At 35.3% G+C, this 16167-nt stretch overlaps 1 protein-coding gene across 1 annotated transcript; it reads left to right on the top strand.

The window, feature by feature from the left end:
• The first annotated feature begins 8789 nt into the window (after nt 1-8789).
• On the top strand, nt 8790-13749 carry LOC149544066 (uncharacterized). The gene is made up of 3 exons (XM_089798667.1): nt 8790-10227; nt 12038-12577; nt 13294-13749. Exons 1-3 carry the CDS (start codon nt 9373-9375, stop codon nt 13393-13395), a joined length of 1497 nt encoding a protein of 498 aa, XP_089654793.1. The 5' UTR covers nt 8790-9372; the 3' UTR covers nt 13396-13749.
• Nucleotides 13750-16167: the final 2418 nt, after the last annotated feature.

Genomic DNA, 16167 nt, shown 5'->3' with positions numbered 1-16167 from the left:
TGTTTCAAATGAATGCTGATATTTAATGTGAACCAGACAGTTAACTATAACGGAAATGTTCTCCATTGAAATCATTGAGGGTTCTGAAAATAATGGATGATGTTACCTCTGGTATGGTCCATAGTAAATATGAGGTACTAGAAGGCAAAGAATGATTTATACTACTTCGAGCATGTATATGAATGGACTCTCTAATAAACATACTTTTAGCTCTATGTAATGGTAATATTGAACAAGATAAGCTTCCATTAATGGTGTGAGATGGAATCTACAAACAAAAAGGGGCTAGTGGAGTATGTGTTAGAGATTGAAACAAAACTCTCATGTAGTAAGGCATTTCAGGGCATGCACACTTTTAACTCATGATATGCTCAGGAAGATTGGGAAGGTGGGGAATTCAAATGTTCTTTTTGTGAAGAATAAAACATAAATTTTGAATTATTTATGTCTTAGATGTCACCAAAGAGGAACCCCAAGCACAACATGAAAAATATGTGAACGCGCAAAGGGTGGAATGGTGGAGGCCATTATGTAATTGAGAGACTTTTCCTATTGCAAAAATCTCATGATATGACTTGAATGTTGGTGGAGATGATTGGTTTGCGTTGTGAACTTACCATTTGAGTTGCAGGTCAGTAGAGACAACTCTAGAAAATAAATGTAACAACTTTAGTATGAAATGAGGGTGCAGAATTGGTGTGTCTTCCTTCCATATCTCAATCAGTGGAGATAGTATTATAAATGGTTTGTCATATAAATTATATTGTTTAGGATTGCAAAGACTAGCTGAAACCCTAAATCATAGCCCAAAGGAAACAATGGAGATCTATATTTTATTTTAAAAAGGGAGGAATATCATGCAACGACAGGAGAGTCATAGTTACCAAATAGGGGCAAAGCCCATGCATGATGAAATGGAATCCACACATTAAAAAGGGACTAGAAGAAGCCACTAGGAGCAACATGTGTTGAAGGAGTATAAAGCCGCCCATTAAAAGGGAGCCACCATTAATGCTAAGGGAGTAGTCCATGAATAAAAACAAAGAAGCCAACACCAATAAAACAAGGAGAGCCTCACGTTTTGAAGGGAGGATGCCAAATGAACTCCCACAGTATAATAGAGCAACCAATGGCCAGTCTTAAAAGACTCACACAATGTCAAAGATGGACAGTTAGCAACAAGGGAGCTGATAAAAAAGACAACTCATGCAACGCATAGCACAAGCCACACACAGAGAGTTTAGCACCTTTTATAAGTGTTGAGATCAACGGCTAGCACACGCCCGCATTAAAAAGATGCACACCAGATAAGAAGTGCGGGTAAGCGGGATGCTGACACATGTCAACAAGCCCCACTCAAATGGTGATGTGGTGCTTGATGGCAAGGTTGACAAATCAGAAAGTGACACATGGTGCTCAATCAACAGAGGTTTGACCTTGAATTCAGAGGATAGGGAAAAATTCGGAAATAATAAAAAATAATATTTTATTATTTTTTCAAATGTTTGCACATTGAGGCATTTTAAATTCAAAAGAGTTTATTTCTAAAGTTTATACTTTAGAATTTTTAATGAAGTACCGCTCTAATACCACTTGATGAAGGTATGCTCTAATACCACTGACGAAGTACAGCTCTGATATGATTGACAAAGGGCCACACCACCCTTAGCAACTCACAACCAAGAATGCAACAATATGAAGACAATTTTATTATACTTGAAAATCCAATAGTAATTACAATAACATTTCTCCAAGATCTCTCAAGATCTAATCCAAGCCTAAACTAGTCCAGATCCACACTCTGGTAGAAACCTCTGAGATCTCAACTTTGTGCTCGCAAGCCACCAAACAACCTCCTTGTTTCTAAACCGCAACCACTAGCTCTTCTCCAACTTTATGCAAGATCCAAGTGTAAATTGCCTCACGTTCGACACTCTGTCTACACACTCACAACTCTATCACAATCCTGCTGTAAAATGCCTCACATTCGGCGCTCTGTCCATAGACTCAGGAAAATTCACTCTTCACTTCCTCCTTCTCTTTCACACTTTGAAGCCTTCCAAGCTTTCCAAGCTACTCCTTCTCAAGCTTCTCCTTGAGCTTCTACTCCTCGAGCTTCCACTTCTCAAGCTTCTCCTTGAGCTTCCCCTTCAGCTTGATTAGAAATGTTCATATGCCTTGCTTAAATAGGCACTTACCACCCCATGCATGACTTATCCACAACCTTCTAGAATTTCTCCACAACCTTCTACAATATCCACAACTTTCTACAGTATTCATAACTTTCTAGAATTCTACCCACACACCTTGATAAATGGAATGACAACCATTTTAATTTTATCTTTTCTATTATACCACCTATGCACCTCGAAAATAGAAATTTCTCCTTTTCTCATTTTTTTCCATTTATTTTATTTTATTATTATTTCTCCTCTAATTTTTGTCACTTTTCTCTCTCCTCCAGAATTTTTTTTTTTTTTTTCAATAAATTTTCCATGCAAGATGCTCCTGCATCAAACTTCCCTGGTAGATAGAAAAGTGTGTCCCACACTTTCACGCCAAAAAGAAAGGCCTGCAACCATTTTCATCTTCACCAAAGGTTTCCACCTCAACAGGGACAACAAAACCACCATGCAAATCTTCCACATCTGCATCACTCTATCAAACACTAGAATCTCAATCATCCAATCAACATGCTCACTCCCAGGAACAAACTGAACATAATGCTGCATTAGCAAACTCCCATTCACATCAACAACTAGTGCGTCCATACCAGCAATAACAAACTCCACATCAGCAGCCACATGTAGATCTCTATCAACACATGCCAAACTCTCAACACCAGAAACCTCATTGCTCACAACAAGATGCTCTGCAATACATAACTCACCTCCAACAACAACTGGATCATCCACGATTGAGTGCTCCACAATCTCCATGTCAGACTCAACCAATTGATCATGAAAACCAACATCTGTCCCAACATCAACAACATTAGGAATATCTTTAGCAACAACCTCTAGGTACTCTGCAAGTTCTACATCAAGCTCCACAAACTGATCAGCAAAACCATCCTCTTCCACCTTGACCTTCTTAGCTTGATTAGCCAATCTAGCATCCAACCGAGAAATCATCTTAGAAAAATTCCTCTCCACTATATCATGGATTTTTGTAATCATCTTAGGGTCCAATCCTCTTGGAGCCATCTTCCAAGATCTTCGTAAACCCTCTGCAACAAATCCTTCCCACGCTCTTTGTGACAACCAAATTGTTTGCAAGTCAGATCGCAACCTGCCACCTCGCACGAACAATCAAGAACCACATCACAAGTCTAGGACAACGGATTTGCAATCCACAAGCTCTCTATGATCATGCCTCAACAAGTTTAGTCTTCCATCTCCGCATCCATCAATCAATCTGCATGTCCTTCCAAGGTCTTGGTGCAAATTGCCTCAGCTTCGGTGATCTGTTTACACGCTCAGGAACTCCCACTCTAATAAACTTCACCCAACCAAGGTCCTGGTACAAACTGCCTCACACTTCGACAATCTTCTTGTACACTCAGGAACTCCTTCTCTGATACCACTGATAGAGGTACGGCTCTGATACCACTAATGAAGTACCGCTCTAATACCACTTGATGAAGGTATGCTCTAATACCACTGATGAAGTACAACTCTGATATGATTGACGAAGGGCCACACCACCCTTACCAACTCACAACCAAGAATGCAACAATATGAAGACAATTTTATTATACTTGAAAATCCAATAGTAATTACAATAACATTTCTCCAAGATCTCTCAAGATCCAATCCAAGCTTAAACTAGTCTAGATCCACACTCTGGTAGAAACCTCTGAGATCTCAACTTTGTGCTCGCAAGCCACCAAACAACCTCCTTGTTTCTAAACCGCAACCACTAGCTCTTCTCCAACTTTATGCAAGATCCAAGTGTAAACTGCCTCACATTCGGCGCTCTGTCTACACACTCACAACTCTATCACAATCCTGCTGTAAACTGCCTCACATTCGGCGCTCTGTCCATAGACTCAGGAAAACTCACTCTTCACTTCCTCCTTCTCTTTCACACTTTGAAGCCTTCCAAACTTTCCAAGCTACTCCTTCTCAAGCTTCTCCTTGAGCTTCTACTCCTCGAGCTTCCACTTCTCAAGCTTCTCCTTGAGCTTCCCCTTCAGCTTGATTAGAAATGTTCATATGCCTTGCTTAAATAGGCACTTACCACCCCATGCATGACTTATCCACAACCTTCTAGAATCTCTCCACAACCTTCTACAATATCCACAACTTTCTACAGTATTCATAACTTTCTAGAATTCTACCCACACACCTCGATAAATGGAATGACAACCATTTTAATTTTATCTTTTCTATTATACCACCTATGCACCTCGAAATAGAAATTTCTCCTTTTCTCATTTTTTCCATTTATTTTATTTTATTATTATTTCTCCTCTAATTTTCGTCACTTTTCTCTCTCCTCCAGAAATTTTTTTTTTTTTTTCAATAAATTTTCCATGCAAGATGCTCCTGCATCAATTTTTAAAATTTTTGAATTTAAAAGTTGTAGACCTGAGCTTTATACCAGGGAGTGATTTTCAAATTGAGATTTAAGGAGTTTCTAGTAAGCAAAATATGTAATGTTATATATCGCTGGAACTGGGAGGAGACAAACTTTCCAAATATGAGGTCATTTTTTGCATAGGTGCTCACCGATTCAGTTTGTAAGCCAATTTGTGATTCTTAGGGCATTCTTAGCAGAATGACCAGAATTTGTTATTGATCATGAGGCAGATATAAAGGCTTGGTGAAATGTGAAAGTGAAGAAAATCAATTTTAATTAGTTTTCTTGCATTCTTAAGGCCATTCAACTAATTTTTCACTTTTACATTAAGTTCATTTTAACATCAGAAATTAGTTAATCTTTCATCATCAAATTCTTGAGATATTTGATGCACTTGAGAGGTAAAATGAAAAGATTTTGATTCACCATGGAAGAGAGAGACTAGAGAGAGTTATTTCATGGTAAAGAGAGGGAATTTCAAGTGGACACATGTCGAATGTAGAATAGATCCAAGAATTCTTTCTTTCCTATATCATTCTTTCTCTCTTTCAGCTTTGGAGAAAAAATGCTCATTGCTATGATACCAGGTTCTAGTTCCAGCCTTGATGTATTCCCAATACTGTGACACCATTCTTCAACATAATTGTCTTATGTGAACAACAGTTGTAGAGATAATACAGATAGTTCAGATTTGTTGGGTTGTTTCATGTTTTGATTTCATGCATTTGATTGTATTGTTTCAAGGAAATGAATACATATGAGCAAGAATTTCATTAGTTTCATTCTGATTCTCGTCTCCTATTTCAGTAATCTGTAATCTTATGTGGTCTTGGAACAAAGATCTGAGATCCATTTGCATCCCCTTTAGGTTGTATGTCTGATGTATTTCGCTGTTGGAACAAAGAGCCAAGTAAATGCTTGATGTGTTTGACAGGGTTGTTGGTTATGTTGAGAAGGATATTTCGTGAGAATGAGGTCTGAATGAACACCGATGTTTGAATCATAAGGTGATTAGATAGATTTGATGTCTGGGTATATGAGATATGCCCTGATATCACAAATGTATGTAGTGAATTCATGAAATTGCCCAATGGTTAAGGCACTTATCAATTATAGGATCACTTGTTATACTATTGCATATTTGAGGTTTTTGTTGAATCAACATCATTAATCAAATGTGCTCCCTTTCATGTTGAAAGTTATTCAAAGTTTAACCCGCACTTAGCTTACCAGTTTGATGAGTCATGTTCTTGGCTATTTCATGCTTGTGATTTCTAGGTTAAGTATAGAAGATTTAGGGGTTTCATCTGTTATTCTAGATCTTGATTATGCTTATTGCACTGGTCACATAATCAGATCTTAAGAGGTTTACCCGCCTAAGTTTTGCAAAGCCTAAAGTGAAGGAGTGTAGCCTTATAGTTGGCCCAAGTTCTTGATGAATTGTGTCCATTATTGGAGATAGTTGCCCATAGATGCAATCTTACCCTATATACTTGGTTATTCAAAACTATTAAATCAGGAGCCAACACCAAGAATCATAAATAACTAGTCTATTAGAAAAATCACTAAGTCAAACCTCAAGAAGTGCATAAGGAAAATCAACCAAAGAAAGAATCAAACCAGATACACACAAAAGACTCATTGTTATTATAAAGGTAGACAGTCAATTATGAGTCCTCCTTGCAGGACAAGTATTTAGGCTATGGCTAGGATTGGACTTGATTACTATCTTTTCATTCTTACCATTGAGTATTGTAATAAGACACACTCATGTTGACAATTGAGAGAAGTCGATGCCCAGTACTTACATCTTGCATAAAGACGAGCATGTGCATGTATGTATGTATGTATGTATACATACATACATACATATACATATATATGTATACACGCACACACACATATATGTCTACATATCTATATATATAAAAACATATATACATACATATATATACTGTATACATACATACATGTATACATATGTATGTATGTATGTATACATACATACATGTATACATATGTATGTATGTATGTATGTATACATACATACATACATATATACATACATACATACATACGTACATACATACATACATACATACACACATACATATGTAATATGAACATGCAATTGCAGGGAGTGGTACATCGTGTAGATCATGAGTAATAGTGTAGATCTTGACTAGTAGGTGACTACAACTCCCTCCCTTAACCACATCGTTCACGTCAAATATAAGATAAAATAGATACTCGCACCATACAAATACAAGTATGGGGTAAGTATCATAATAAATGACGAGTCAAAACATCAAAAACTCAGATATAACAATGCATTACAAATATAGAAAAATCATCATTAAAAACATCATCTGACATCATTATGAAAGACATCACATTTATTAAATACATGATGGGGACACAACCCAAGAACAAAATGGACACAACAGAAAAGGGAAATTGTATTAACTGAGAAAATAAGCTAGTACAAACAGTACAGAGAAAATAAACTTCGAAACATGCCCTAAGGGCTTGCAATAGCATAAATCTGGAGATAATTTCTCCTTTCAGTACCTCCTCTCAAACTCCACTCCGAACTGCCTTTTACAATGCCAAAAATCTCCTTAAATAGACCCCAGAGGGTTAAGGACTAGGAGTACATTCTAGAAAGTGCTAGTAGGCATCCACCGGCCAAATAGAAGGTTCCAAAAGCTGCGTTAGAAGTCGGTGCAAATCTAGAAGAATCCAAAAACGGTAACCGAACTTCCGGGAGGCATAACTTTTGAACCGTAGCTCTGATTGACGAACCGTTTACATTTTCAAAAAGCTCTTGAAGCGCTCTATAGCCTTATGGACCAGCTTCGCTCGTCCCCCATTTTTCGACCCTTTTTGAGGTCATTTAATGCCCTTAACCTGACTTTGAAGCATTCTTAGGAGGTCTCCAAAACTTGAAAAACTGCAATAACTTTCAAACTGTGGGGCCTTTTGACCTGATTCTTTTTTTGGAATGCTCTAAATCACAATTGCATTCATCTGGCCAATTCACACCTTCTAGGTCACCAAATTTGATGGCCAAATTGCATGCTCCTATTTTTTCAAGATTTTCTAGCACACTGATAGTTGAACTGTGAGAGTTGGAACCTTTATTTGACCCAAATGGGTATCCAAAAATGAAAAGACATGAAACAGAAACTAAGTCTAAGTACATTTTTTTGGGTGACACAGGATTGCCCTTATACCTCTGGATGCTCCTGCATCAATACAAATCATTTGAAACATCATTAATGCACAAGTAGTGAAAATCATTAAATGACATGTGGAATTAAGTCAACTTAAGCAATCATCATTGATATATCTCTAATCGGAGTCGTAAAATAATATCATATAACCGTAAGTCCAATATCTCTAAAACTAACCATGCATGAAATAAACATAGAAGACTTTAACAATCACAACAAATAAGAAACATATAGGTGGGCTTTACATTATTTGCGAATAAAATTATATTTTAAGAATAGATGGATTGTTAATTTATTATAGAATATCAAACAATATAAGTTAAATAGAATACTCAAAAAAAATTTCACCTAGCTTTATGTTGATATTGTAATAAATTAAAATTTAAAATTAAATATCAATTTATTTTTTGCTTAACTGTTGTTGATACTATAAAAAATATTTTCACAAAAAAATGATGAGGAGAGGAATTTTCACATAAAAATGATGATAACAATTGTAGGCATGGAAGTGAGTCGACAACGAAGGGGAAAACTGCGTGACTCTAATTACAATATTAAAATAGAAAAAAACTATTAAAAAAAACACATTGGGTTGGATGTGAGGCTTAGGTATTAAAAAAACATTAGGCAGGAGACGAAAATAAAAACCAATATGGGCGTCGGAAGGGACACCTAAAAAACTGATAAACGCCGAAAAATCAATAACGGAGAGAAAAAATATGTACGGCGTGGGACCCAGGTCCCTAAATTAGAGGAAGTGCGGGCAAATTGACAAGCATTACGGAGGTGCCGTTGAATTGACTATGTTAATATTGTTCATAATATTAACGAAAAAATATCATTTTGAAGGGATTATGAAGAACATCGTGTCAATATGGTTCCTAATCATAATACGAACGAAAACATGTAATTTAGAAGGGATTATGAAGAACACCGTATAAACAAGTCAAGGGAGAGCTTGAGTAATTTGAAAATGGCCGGCGTGGTGGAGGAGAATTTGGTGCTTTTGTGCAATTACGTGTCAGTAAATTAGAGGGGTTTGGAGACATCTGTCGATATTTCAATCCGAAGAGAAAACAGGAAGAGCAGTTCCTTGACCAAAGGAACGGGTCTTCCAATTTGCCGTGTCTCTGGTGAGAAGAGAAAATCGCCTCCACACGTGGCGCTAATGGATTCTGAGGCAGCCATTACAGCGACTCGATCCGCGAACCGGAGCATGCGGAGCAAAATGTTATTTTAGCTAGGGGTCTGTTACCGCCATTAAAGATTTTGCGGTGGAGAATATTTCCTTTCAGATTTCATATTTAGGCGTTCTTGAATAGCGGAATTTGGCGTGTTGTAGAGCTCATAATTGCTCTGCTCTGCTGGGAGGTGAGCCAAATTTTGGGGAAGAATTACTGCAGGTGGTAGAAATTTTAGGAATTTAGAGGAATTTTCCGCTATTTACATTCTGGCTGGGGCGGGGTTTTAAATGCTTGTTGGAAGTTGAAGAAACCCTGGTTTTTCGGGGTTTGTATGGGCTGAATTTTCGGGGTTTATAGGATTTTTCAGTATGCAGAGGAAAGTAGATCTGGAGGAATGCCCGAGGGCAAGAAGAAATGTGTGTGAAATGATGAGGCAATTGTGCTGGAAGGGCAGCGGAGCTGTGGTGCTTGGCTGGGGTTTTTATGTTCTTTTTCTTGTTCTTTCTACGCATCCCTGTTGGCAGTCCTCTGATTGTTGGGCGGAGCTTTTCATCGGCAGCCAGGGAGCTTCGAAATTTGCTGCAACGCAGACAATAAGGGCGTCTGGAAGGTCTGTGAATGGAAATGCTACTGGTTTGAAGCATATTGTGTTCGGCATCGCTGCTTCTGCTGATAAATGGAAATGGCGGAAAGAGTATATTGATCTTTGGTGGAAACAGGGGAAGAACAGGGGGTTTGTGTGGCTCGACCGCGCGACCTCCGAGCCGTGGCCTGTAAAATCTCCTCCGTTTAAAATCTCCGGCAACACTTCGCACTTTAAGTTTACTCACCCTAATGGATATCGCTCTGCGATTCGGATTTCACGAATTGTTTCGGAGACATTCCGGCTAGGGTTGCCAAATGTCCGGTGGTTCGTCATGGGAGATGATGATACGGTGTTCTTTACGGAGAATCTTGTTAAGGTTTTAGGTAAATATGATCATAATCAGTATTACTATATCGGCAGCAATTCCGAGTGTGCGGAGCAGAATATAGTGCATTCTTTTGGAATGGCGTATGGCGGAGGAGGATTTGCGATAAGTTATCCGCTGGCGAAAGCGCTGGCGGAAATTCAAGATGAGTGCCTGGACAGGTATTCGTCATTGTACGGAAGCGATCAGCGGGTGCACGCATGTTTGGCAGAGCTCGGGGTGCCTCTCACGAAAGAGCCGGGATTTCATCAGGTAAAATTTCAAGTGCCTGAAATTTTAACAGTCGATCATAAATTCTTGATTTCGATCTTGTGATCAGAACAGTTCTTTAAAGCCGCAGATAAATTTTTGCTGTAAATATTCTTAACAAACAAAATATTTTCATCAACAATTCAATTTTATCAGCAAATATTTTGGATAGGCACAGTTTTCTCATTGACAGCACAATTTTACCATCAATATTTTGAATGAAAACATTTTTCTCATCAATTAATTAGATTTTATTTTATTATTTGTATAATTTTGACATCAACAAATGAGATGATATTCCATTATGCGGACAATTTTTATCATCAGTTTGACTAGTAAACGATATTTCCATAACATATCAGCAGAAAACATTTTTTTTATCATCATTGTGGAGATTTAAACGATACAGATCAGATCATATGCGATTATTTCGGATCATATGCCATTATTTTCAACACATTTTCCCTTCATATTTCAGATTTTAACAAACTTTTCGTTACTATTAGAGAATCAAAGCAAATTTTAATCAACAAACCACACCCTGCTCCATCATTCCACGAACCAGTAAAATGTGTTAATTGTAATACAGATTTATGTTAATTTCAGTAATGTTCTGGAGTTTGAACGGCATTTGGATGAGATTGTGCGCTCATTCGACTGTTTCACTTTTTAGTATTTCCAAGCTCCAAAAGTGCAAGAAGCCATTAGTTTTCTGAAAGCTTTTCCTAGGCCAATCGCGCAACAACGTTTGGCTACGACATTACCTTGTTCTCTGAAACCCTTTCCTACGCCGTGTGGAAAAACCACAAAAATCATAATGGTCCGTAGGTAGCAAATGGGTCCCACAATCATAAGATTTTGTGGTGTCGAACACAAATTTTTAGAGCTTTTACATTCTGAGCAACAAATTTTTTATTTTTTCGAAAAAGTGACCACAGGCAGATTGTTAAATGACCGAAAGATCTTTCCGAGATTTCCTTAAAACCTTCTGGGCCTGAAAATAGGAGCATTGCGTGCATGTAACCATGAGAGTTTCAAAATAAGCGTTAATCGAGGCTAAGTTTACTCATGTTTTCTGAGTCAGTCGTTATGGCCTTTTATGTTAAATTTTATGGCAGCACCTACAAGGGACCACGTGGCAAGGATTGGGGTAGAACTGGCCATTCCGCAAGGTAATTGAAGGGCGCATAAGACACTCTCAAACATGCCGTACGTGAGGTGGAAGCTGCTCACGGGCGGCACACCGTAAGTCTACTTTAGGGAAATTCGTTCACGGGCGGTTATCATAGGGAGGATCTAGAAGTTTCCTATTACCCTTCATATCATTGATAGATTTATGAGGATTGTGAACCGTTCAATCAAAAAATAGAGTCAAGACATCGTTTATGAGGCCCATATTTCGGAGAAGAGCTCAATCTAGAAATGTCGTTCCAGTCCTCTTTAAGAGTATACGTTTTTTAAGAGTTAATTCTTTTATAACAAAGCTAGGAAATACCTTTCCTAAGAATTTAAAAATGTTTTTCTTAAATGCGTTTAATTATCTAATAAATTAGGTTTTTACTAGCCTTATTTATTTATTCAACTTCTTTATTTGTGAAATGAATCTACTTTTGTGACCTCAAACTTACCATTGATTCATAGAGATGTCTTCATTAAAAAAACATGTCTAAATTTTAGAATTTCTTTTGCTTTATAAAATAATTTGACAAGTTAGAACAAACTTTTCATGTTTCAGATTTCTTGTGATCTTTATGTATGTTTAACTCTAAATATGCATAATTAAAGTGTTTTAAATTTATTTTGTGCCTTTCAGGTGGATCTCCATGGTAAATTGTTGGGTATTTTGGCAGCGCATCCATTAACACCGCTAGTATCCCTACACCATCTGGATGTGGTGGAGCCGTTGTTCCCAAACATGACACGGGTGGAGGCGCTGAGGCATTTGATGAAGGCGGCGAGAGCTGATCCGGACCATGTAGTGCAACAGAGCATGTGCTATGACACAAGAAGGAATTGGACATTGTCTATCTCTTGGGGATACAGTGCGCAGATATACGACAAGATTATTGTCCCACGCCTTCTGGAATATCCCCTGGAAACCTTCAAAATGTGGACAGGTTGGGCACGCTTCCCCTTTGTGTTTAACACGCGCCCACTCGCTCAAGAACCATGCCTAAACCCTAGGGTTTTGTACATGAAGACCATTAATGATTTCGCTTCCCCAACAATTCTTAGCAGCTATACTAGGCAGACAATGGTAGGAGAGAAGAGATGTAATGCTACTGTTAATAATCCTGATCAGATAAAGAGGGTTCGAGTTGTCTCTCACAAGATGATGGTTGATTGGAAACAGGTAAATTCAAACTATCTCACAGTTTCTTTTTACATATGTTATTAGATTTTTTATAATTTAGAATATGGTTAAACTTTGAAGATTCAATTTATTATGATATTGCAAATAAAATTTAATTTTGCATTTTTGTGTTTGAGAAGAATTGGTGTCTTTTAAAAATGATTAATATACTTGCATTTCATATATCTAGGGGGTGTTCATAGATTTGAAGTATTAGAACTTTCTAAGAGATTGTGTATGGTACTATAAGGCTAGCTTAATGCTTCACCTTTGTAAATACCAAGGAGGTATAATGAGCACTAAGTTTATGTTGATTTTTGAGATATAGTTTATTAGTCAAAATTTATTGACTCTTGTTTAGTAAGTATTATCAACACAACTTATTAGTCTTTATACCTCCTTGATAAAGCATTGAGCCTTCCTTAAAGTGTTGTACAATAAAATGTTAGAAAAGTTCAATACATTCTCTAGATGTAAGGAGTGAGTTGTATCAATCATTTGTAAGAGAGAAGAGCTCTTCTCAGCCATTGCTTATAAAATATGAGTCAATAAATTTGACTAAAAAATGGTATAGTTGAATTTTATTTACAATATAAGAATGAGTTGAATCTTCTAAGTTTATCTAAATCATAATAATATCTCTATTTGAAATGTTGGAAACAAAGACTACATATCTTTATCTAATTAACAAATAATTTCTTGCTCTTGTTTTATAGGCTCCAAGGAGGCAGTGTTGCGACTTGGTTTCCTCTGGAAAATTTGACATTGAAGTTAATATCAGAAATTGCAAGGAAGGAGAATCAATGTCTCTCCCTTAAGTGGTTGTAAAAATCTTTTATTTTTGTCTTTAGCCTTGTAGATAATTATACCCATAGCAGCATTTATTTTCCTTCACAATTTATCATAAAGTGAAGGTAAGGAAAGTCAACAGTAGAAACGTACGTGTAGTGGGCATCAATTTATTTCTATGAATAATGAGAGGCATAACATCGAATTACTTGAATGGACATTTCCCTTTGGGAAGTTTTTGTGTTCATTCTCTAATTTCTCAGTCTGACAAATATTCAAATGCGTTTTGCACAATTTGTGACTAGTGCATCACTCTATTTTATCATGCCCCAGCAGGAAGATGAGAAGGAAAATTGTATGGATTATGTGTTCTTTACATTTTCTATGATGGGTCATCACAAATCTCAAATATTTATGTAATTTTTCTTTGCTCTAGGTACAAATATTTATCAATAGAGATAACACTTGTAAATAGTGGTCTTATGGAGTGCTTCATATTCATGTTTAAGGAAAGCTTCAATAAAATTTATTGTTATAAATTTAATTGATATTATTTTGAAAGAATATTTATCTTTTAATTCTAAGATTGTGAATTTATGTCAAAATGTAGATGTTCAAAATTGTTTTACTAATTTAGTTTTTTTTCTTCCATTTATTAATTAATTTTGTTTAAAATAATTAATTTTTTGATGAAGGTTCAACATTTAAAAAAAATCTTTATATTTATTATTTGAACAATATATATTAAATAATAAAATATACAAGTACTAAAAATAAACAATTTTGTACTTTCAAAATAAGCTATGAGAAAAAATGGTAAAACTAAATTATGTTTGTAAATATGACAAGTCCACCATTTCTTTTTAATTTACCTACAAATTGTACTAAAGCAAAATAAATAGTTATTTCTTAGCAAAATCGAAGTACTTGCTTTTACTCAACTATGAAATTAAAGAATTTAAACATAATTCTAAAAAAAAATCTTGTTATATTTTTTGATTTTCTTAAATATGTACATTTATAAATAAATAGCATATTCATTAAACACCAATTTATAAATTGTTTAGAGATAATCAGATGATAAGATTCAAGATTTTAGACTCAATGTTATGTCACCTAACGCTATACTTTATTGATAATGATAAAAAAGTAATCAAATTAAAAATTAGATTTTTATCATATGTATCGTTTAAGCTTTGAGCACCAATTAGGGCTGCTTTAAAAATACTCATTTGCTTTTTCTTGTGATTACGTGGGTGTCATTGCACTCGAGGGTATTTTAATTCAAATGGTTTTACTTTTTCTTCTTCTACATGTATCTTAAATCTTAAAGTTTCCCATTCTCTAGTATGTGTGGATTGTCTAGTAAGTTGAATTTTACATGTATTTGAAGTAGAATTTGGTTAGTATAGTAGGTTGCAAATAGTTGAAGGTATTAAAAATAAAATATTATTTTTATTTAGAAATTGAATTCTTAAAGTTAAGTAAAATTAGTTTAGATTTTAAAAAAAATTGAAGTAACATGTTTTTGAAGTTGAATTTGGTTAGTATAGTAGATTGCAAATAGTTGAAAGTATTAAATATAAAATATTATTTTTATGCAGAAATTGAATTCTTAAAGTTAAGTAAAATTAGTTTAGATTTGAAAAAAAAATTGAAGTAAACATTTAATTATTAGAGAAACATAATTTTATATATTTAAAACTAAAATTTTGTTTTCTTGAATTCAAATTGTAGATTTAATAGAACATATTAAAATTTCTTTGTTATATTTAATCTCAATTTTAAGATTAGCATAAATTTGTGGGAATATTCAAAATACTTTCCAGTTATGATTTTATGCTTTAATCTTTTATAAAAGCTATACCAAGAGCACTATTCACTATATGTTTTATTAGAAGGTATGAAAATTGGATAAATAGTTCCAAGGAGAAAATTACTTCCTTTGACAAATATATTATATCTAATGCTAATGGGGAGGTGAATATGGAGTTAACTATTATCTAATCAAAGGGGTTTGGAGTAAGGAGATTCTTATGTGGAAGATGGGGGGACTCCTTGGATGTCAATAGCACTACCCTTCTTCATTACAACATAACTCATGCAGGAGATGTCACGCCCCATTAGGGAACCCATAAGGATAAGACTAAATGTTACTAAGTATAGTAAATAATTTATTTTTAACTATTTTTGCATGCTTCGTTTACTTAAGTCTAGATGCAAGAGTTATAACAAGCTCCCTAATGTTATTCTTTAACAAAATTACTTTGTTTCCAATTCATAAGTTTTAATTATACAAGCATTCTAATTAATAAGTAACTTCTAATTTTGTAAGTGACAATCAACATTCTCTTAATAGCCTTTTTAAACATTAAAATTTCATTAACTAATAAAGAAAGGAAAAATATGATGAACAACACTTGACTAATAAGAGAAGAACTTGAAGAGAAAACAAAACCCTAGATAAAAATAGAAAGACCAGATAGATGTGGAACCACAATCACAAAATACAAAGAGATGGAAAAACCTCACAAAAAGGAAGACACATGATTTTGTACTACTGGGTACGAAATGAAATAAGATCTTTGTGATGCATAGATGTAAGAGAGTAGAAGTTGTAGACAGATAGTGAAGACATGTATCAAAAGAAAATAGCAAAAAGAGCCCTTAGACACACTTATATTGTTAGAATCTGAAAAGATTAATAACCCAGAAAACTAGTGCAAAGAGTAAATATCTAAACTATGAATGCAAATGATACAAAATCAAAATAGCATCATAGAGTTAGTCTCCAAGAGAGT

This window comes from Cupressus sempervirens, chromosome 8, assembly GCF_028749045.1.
Source record: "Cupressus sempervirens isolate cs-2001-9-10 chromosome 8, ASM2874904v1, whole genome shotgun sequence".
NCBI classification, from domain to species: Eukaryota; Viridiplantae; Streptophyta; class Pinopsida; order Cupressales; family Cupressaceae; genus Cupressus; species Cupressus sempervirens.
This window is presented reverse-complemented; position numbering and strand designations above follow the sequence as displayed.

Bases quoted from the DNA above. Each gene is read 5' to 3' on its own strand.
- LOC149544066 (XM_089798667.1), top strand. From the start codon at position 9,373: ATGCAGAGGAAAGTAGATCTGGAGGAATGCCCGAGGGCAAGAAGAAAT. The intron at 10,228-12,037 runs GTAAAATTTCAA...TGTGCCTTTCAG, and splicing joins AAGAGCCGGGATTTCATCAG to GTGGATCTCCATGGTAAATT. The intron at 12,578-13,293 runs GTAAATTCAAAC...CTTGTTTTATAG, and splicing joins TGATGGTTGATTGGAAACAG to GCTCCAAGGAGGCAGTGTTG.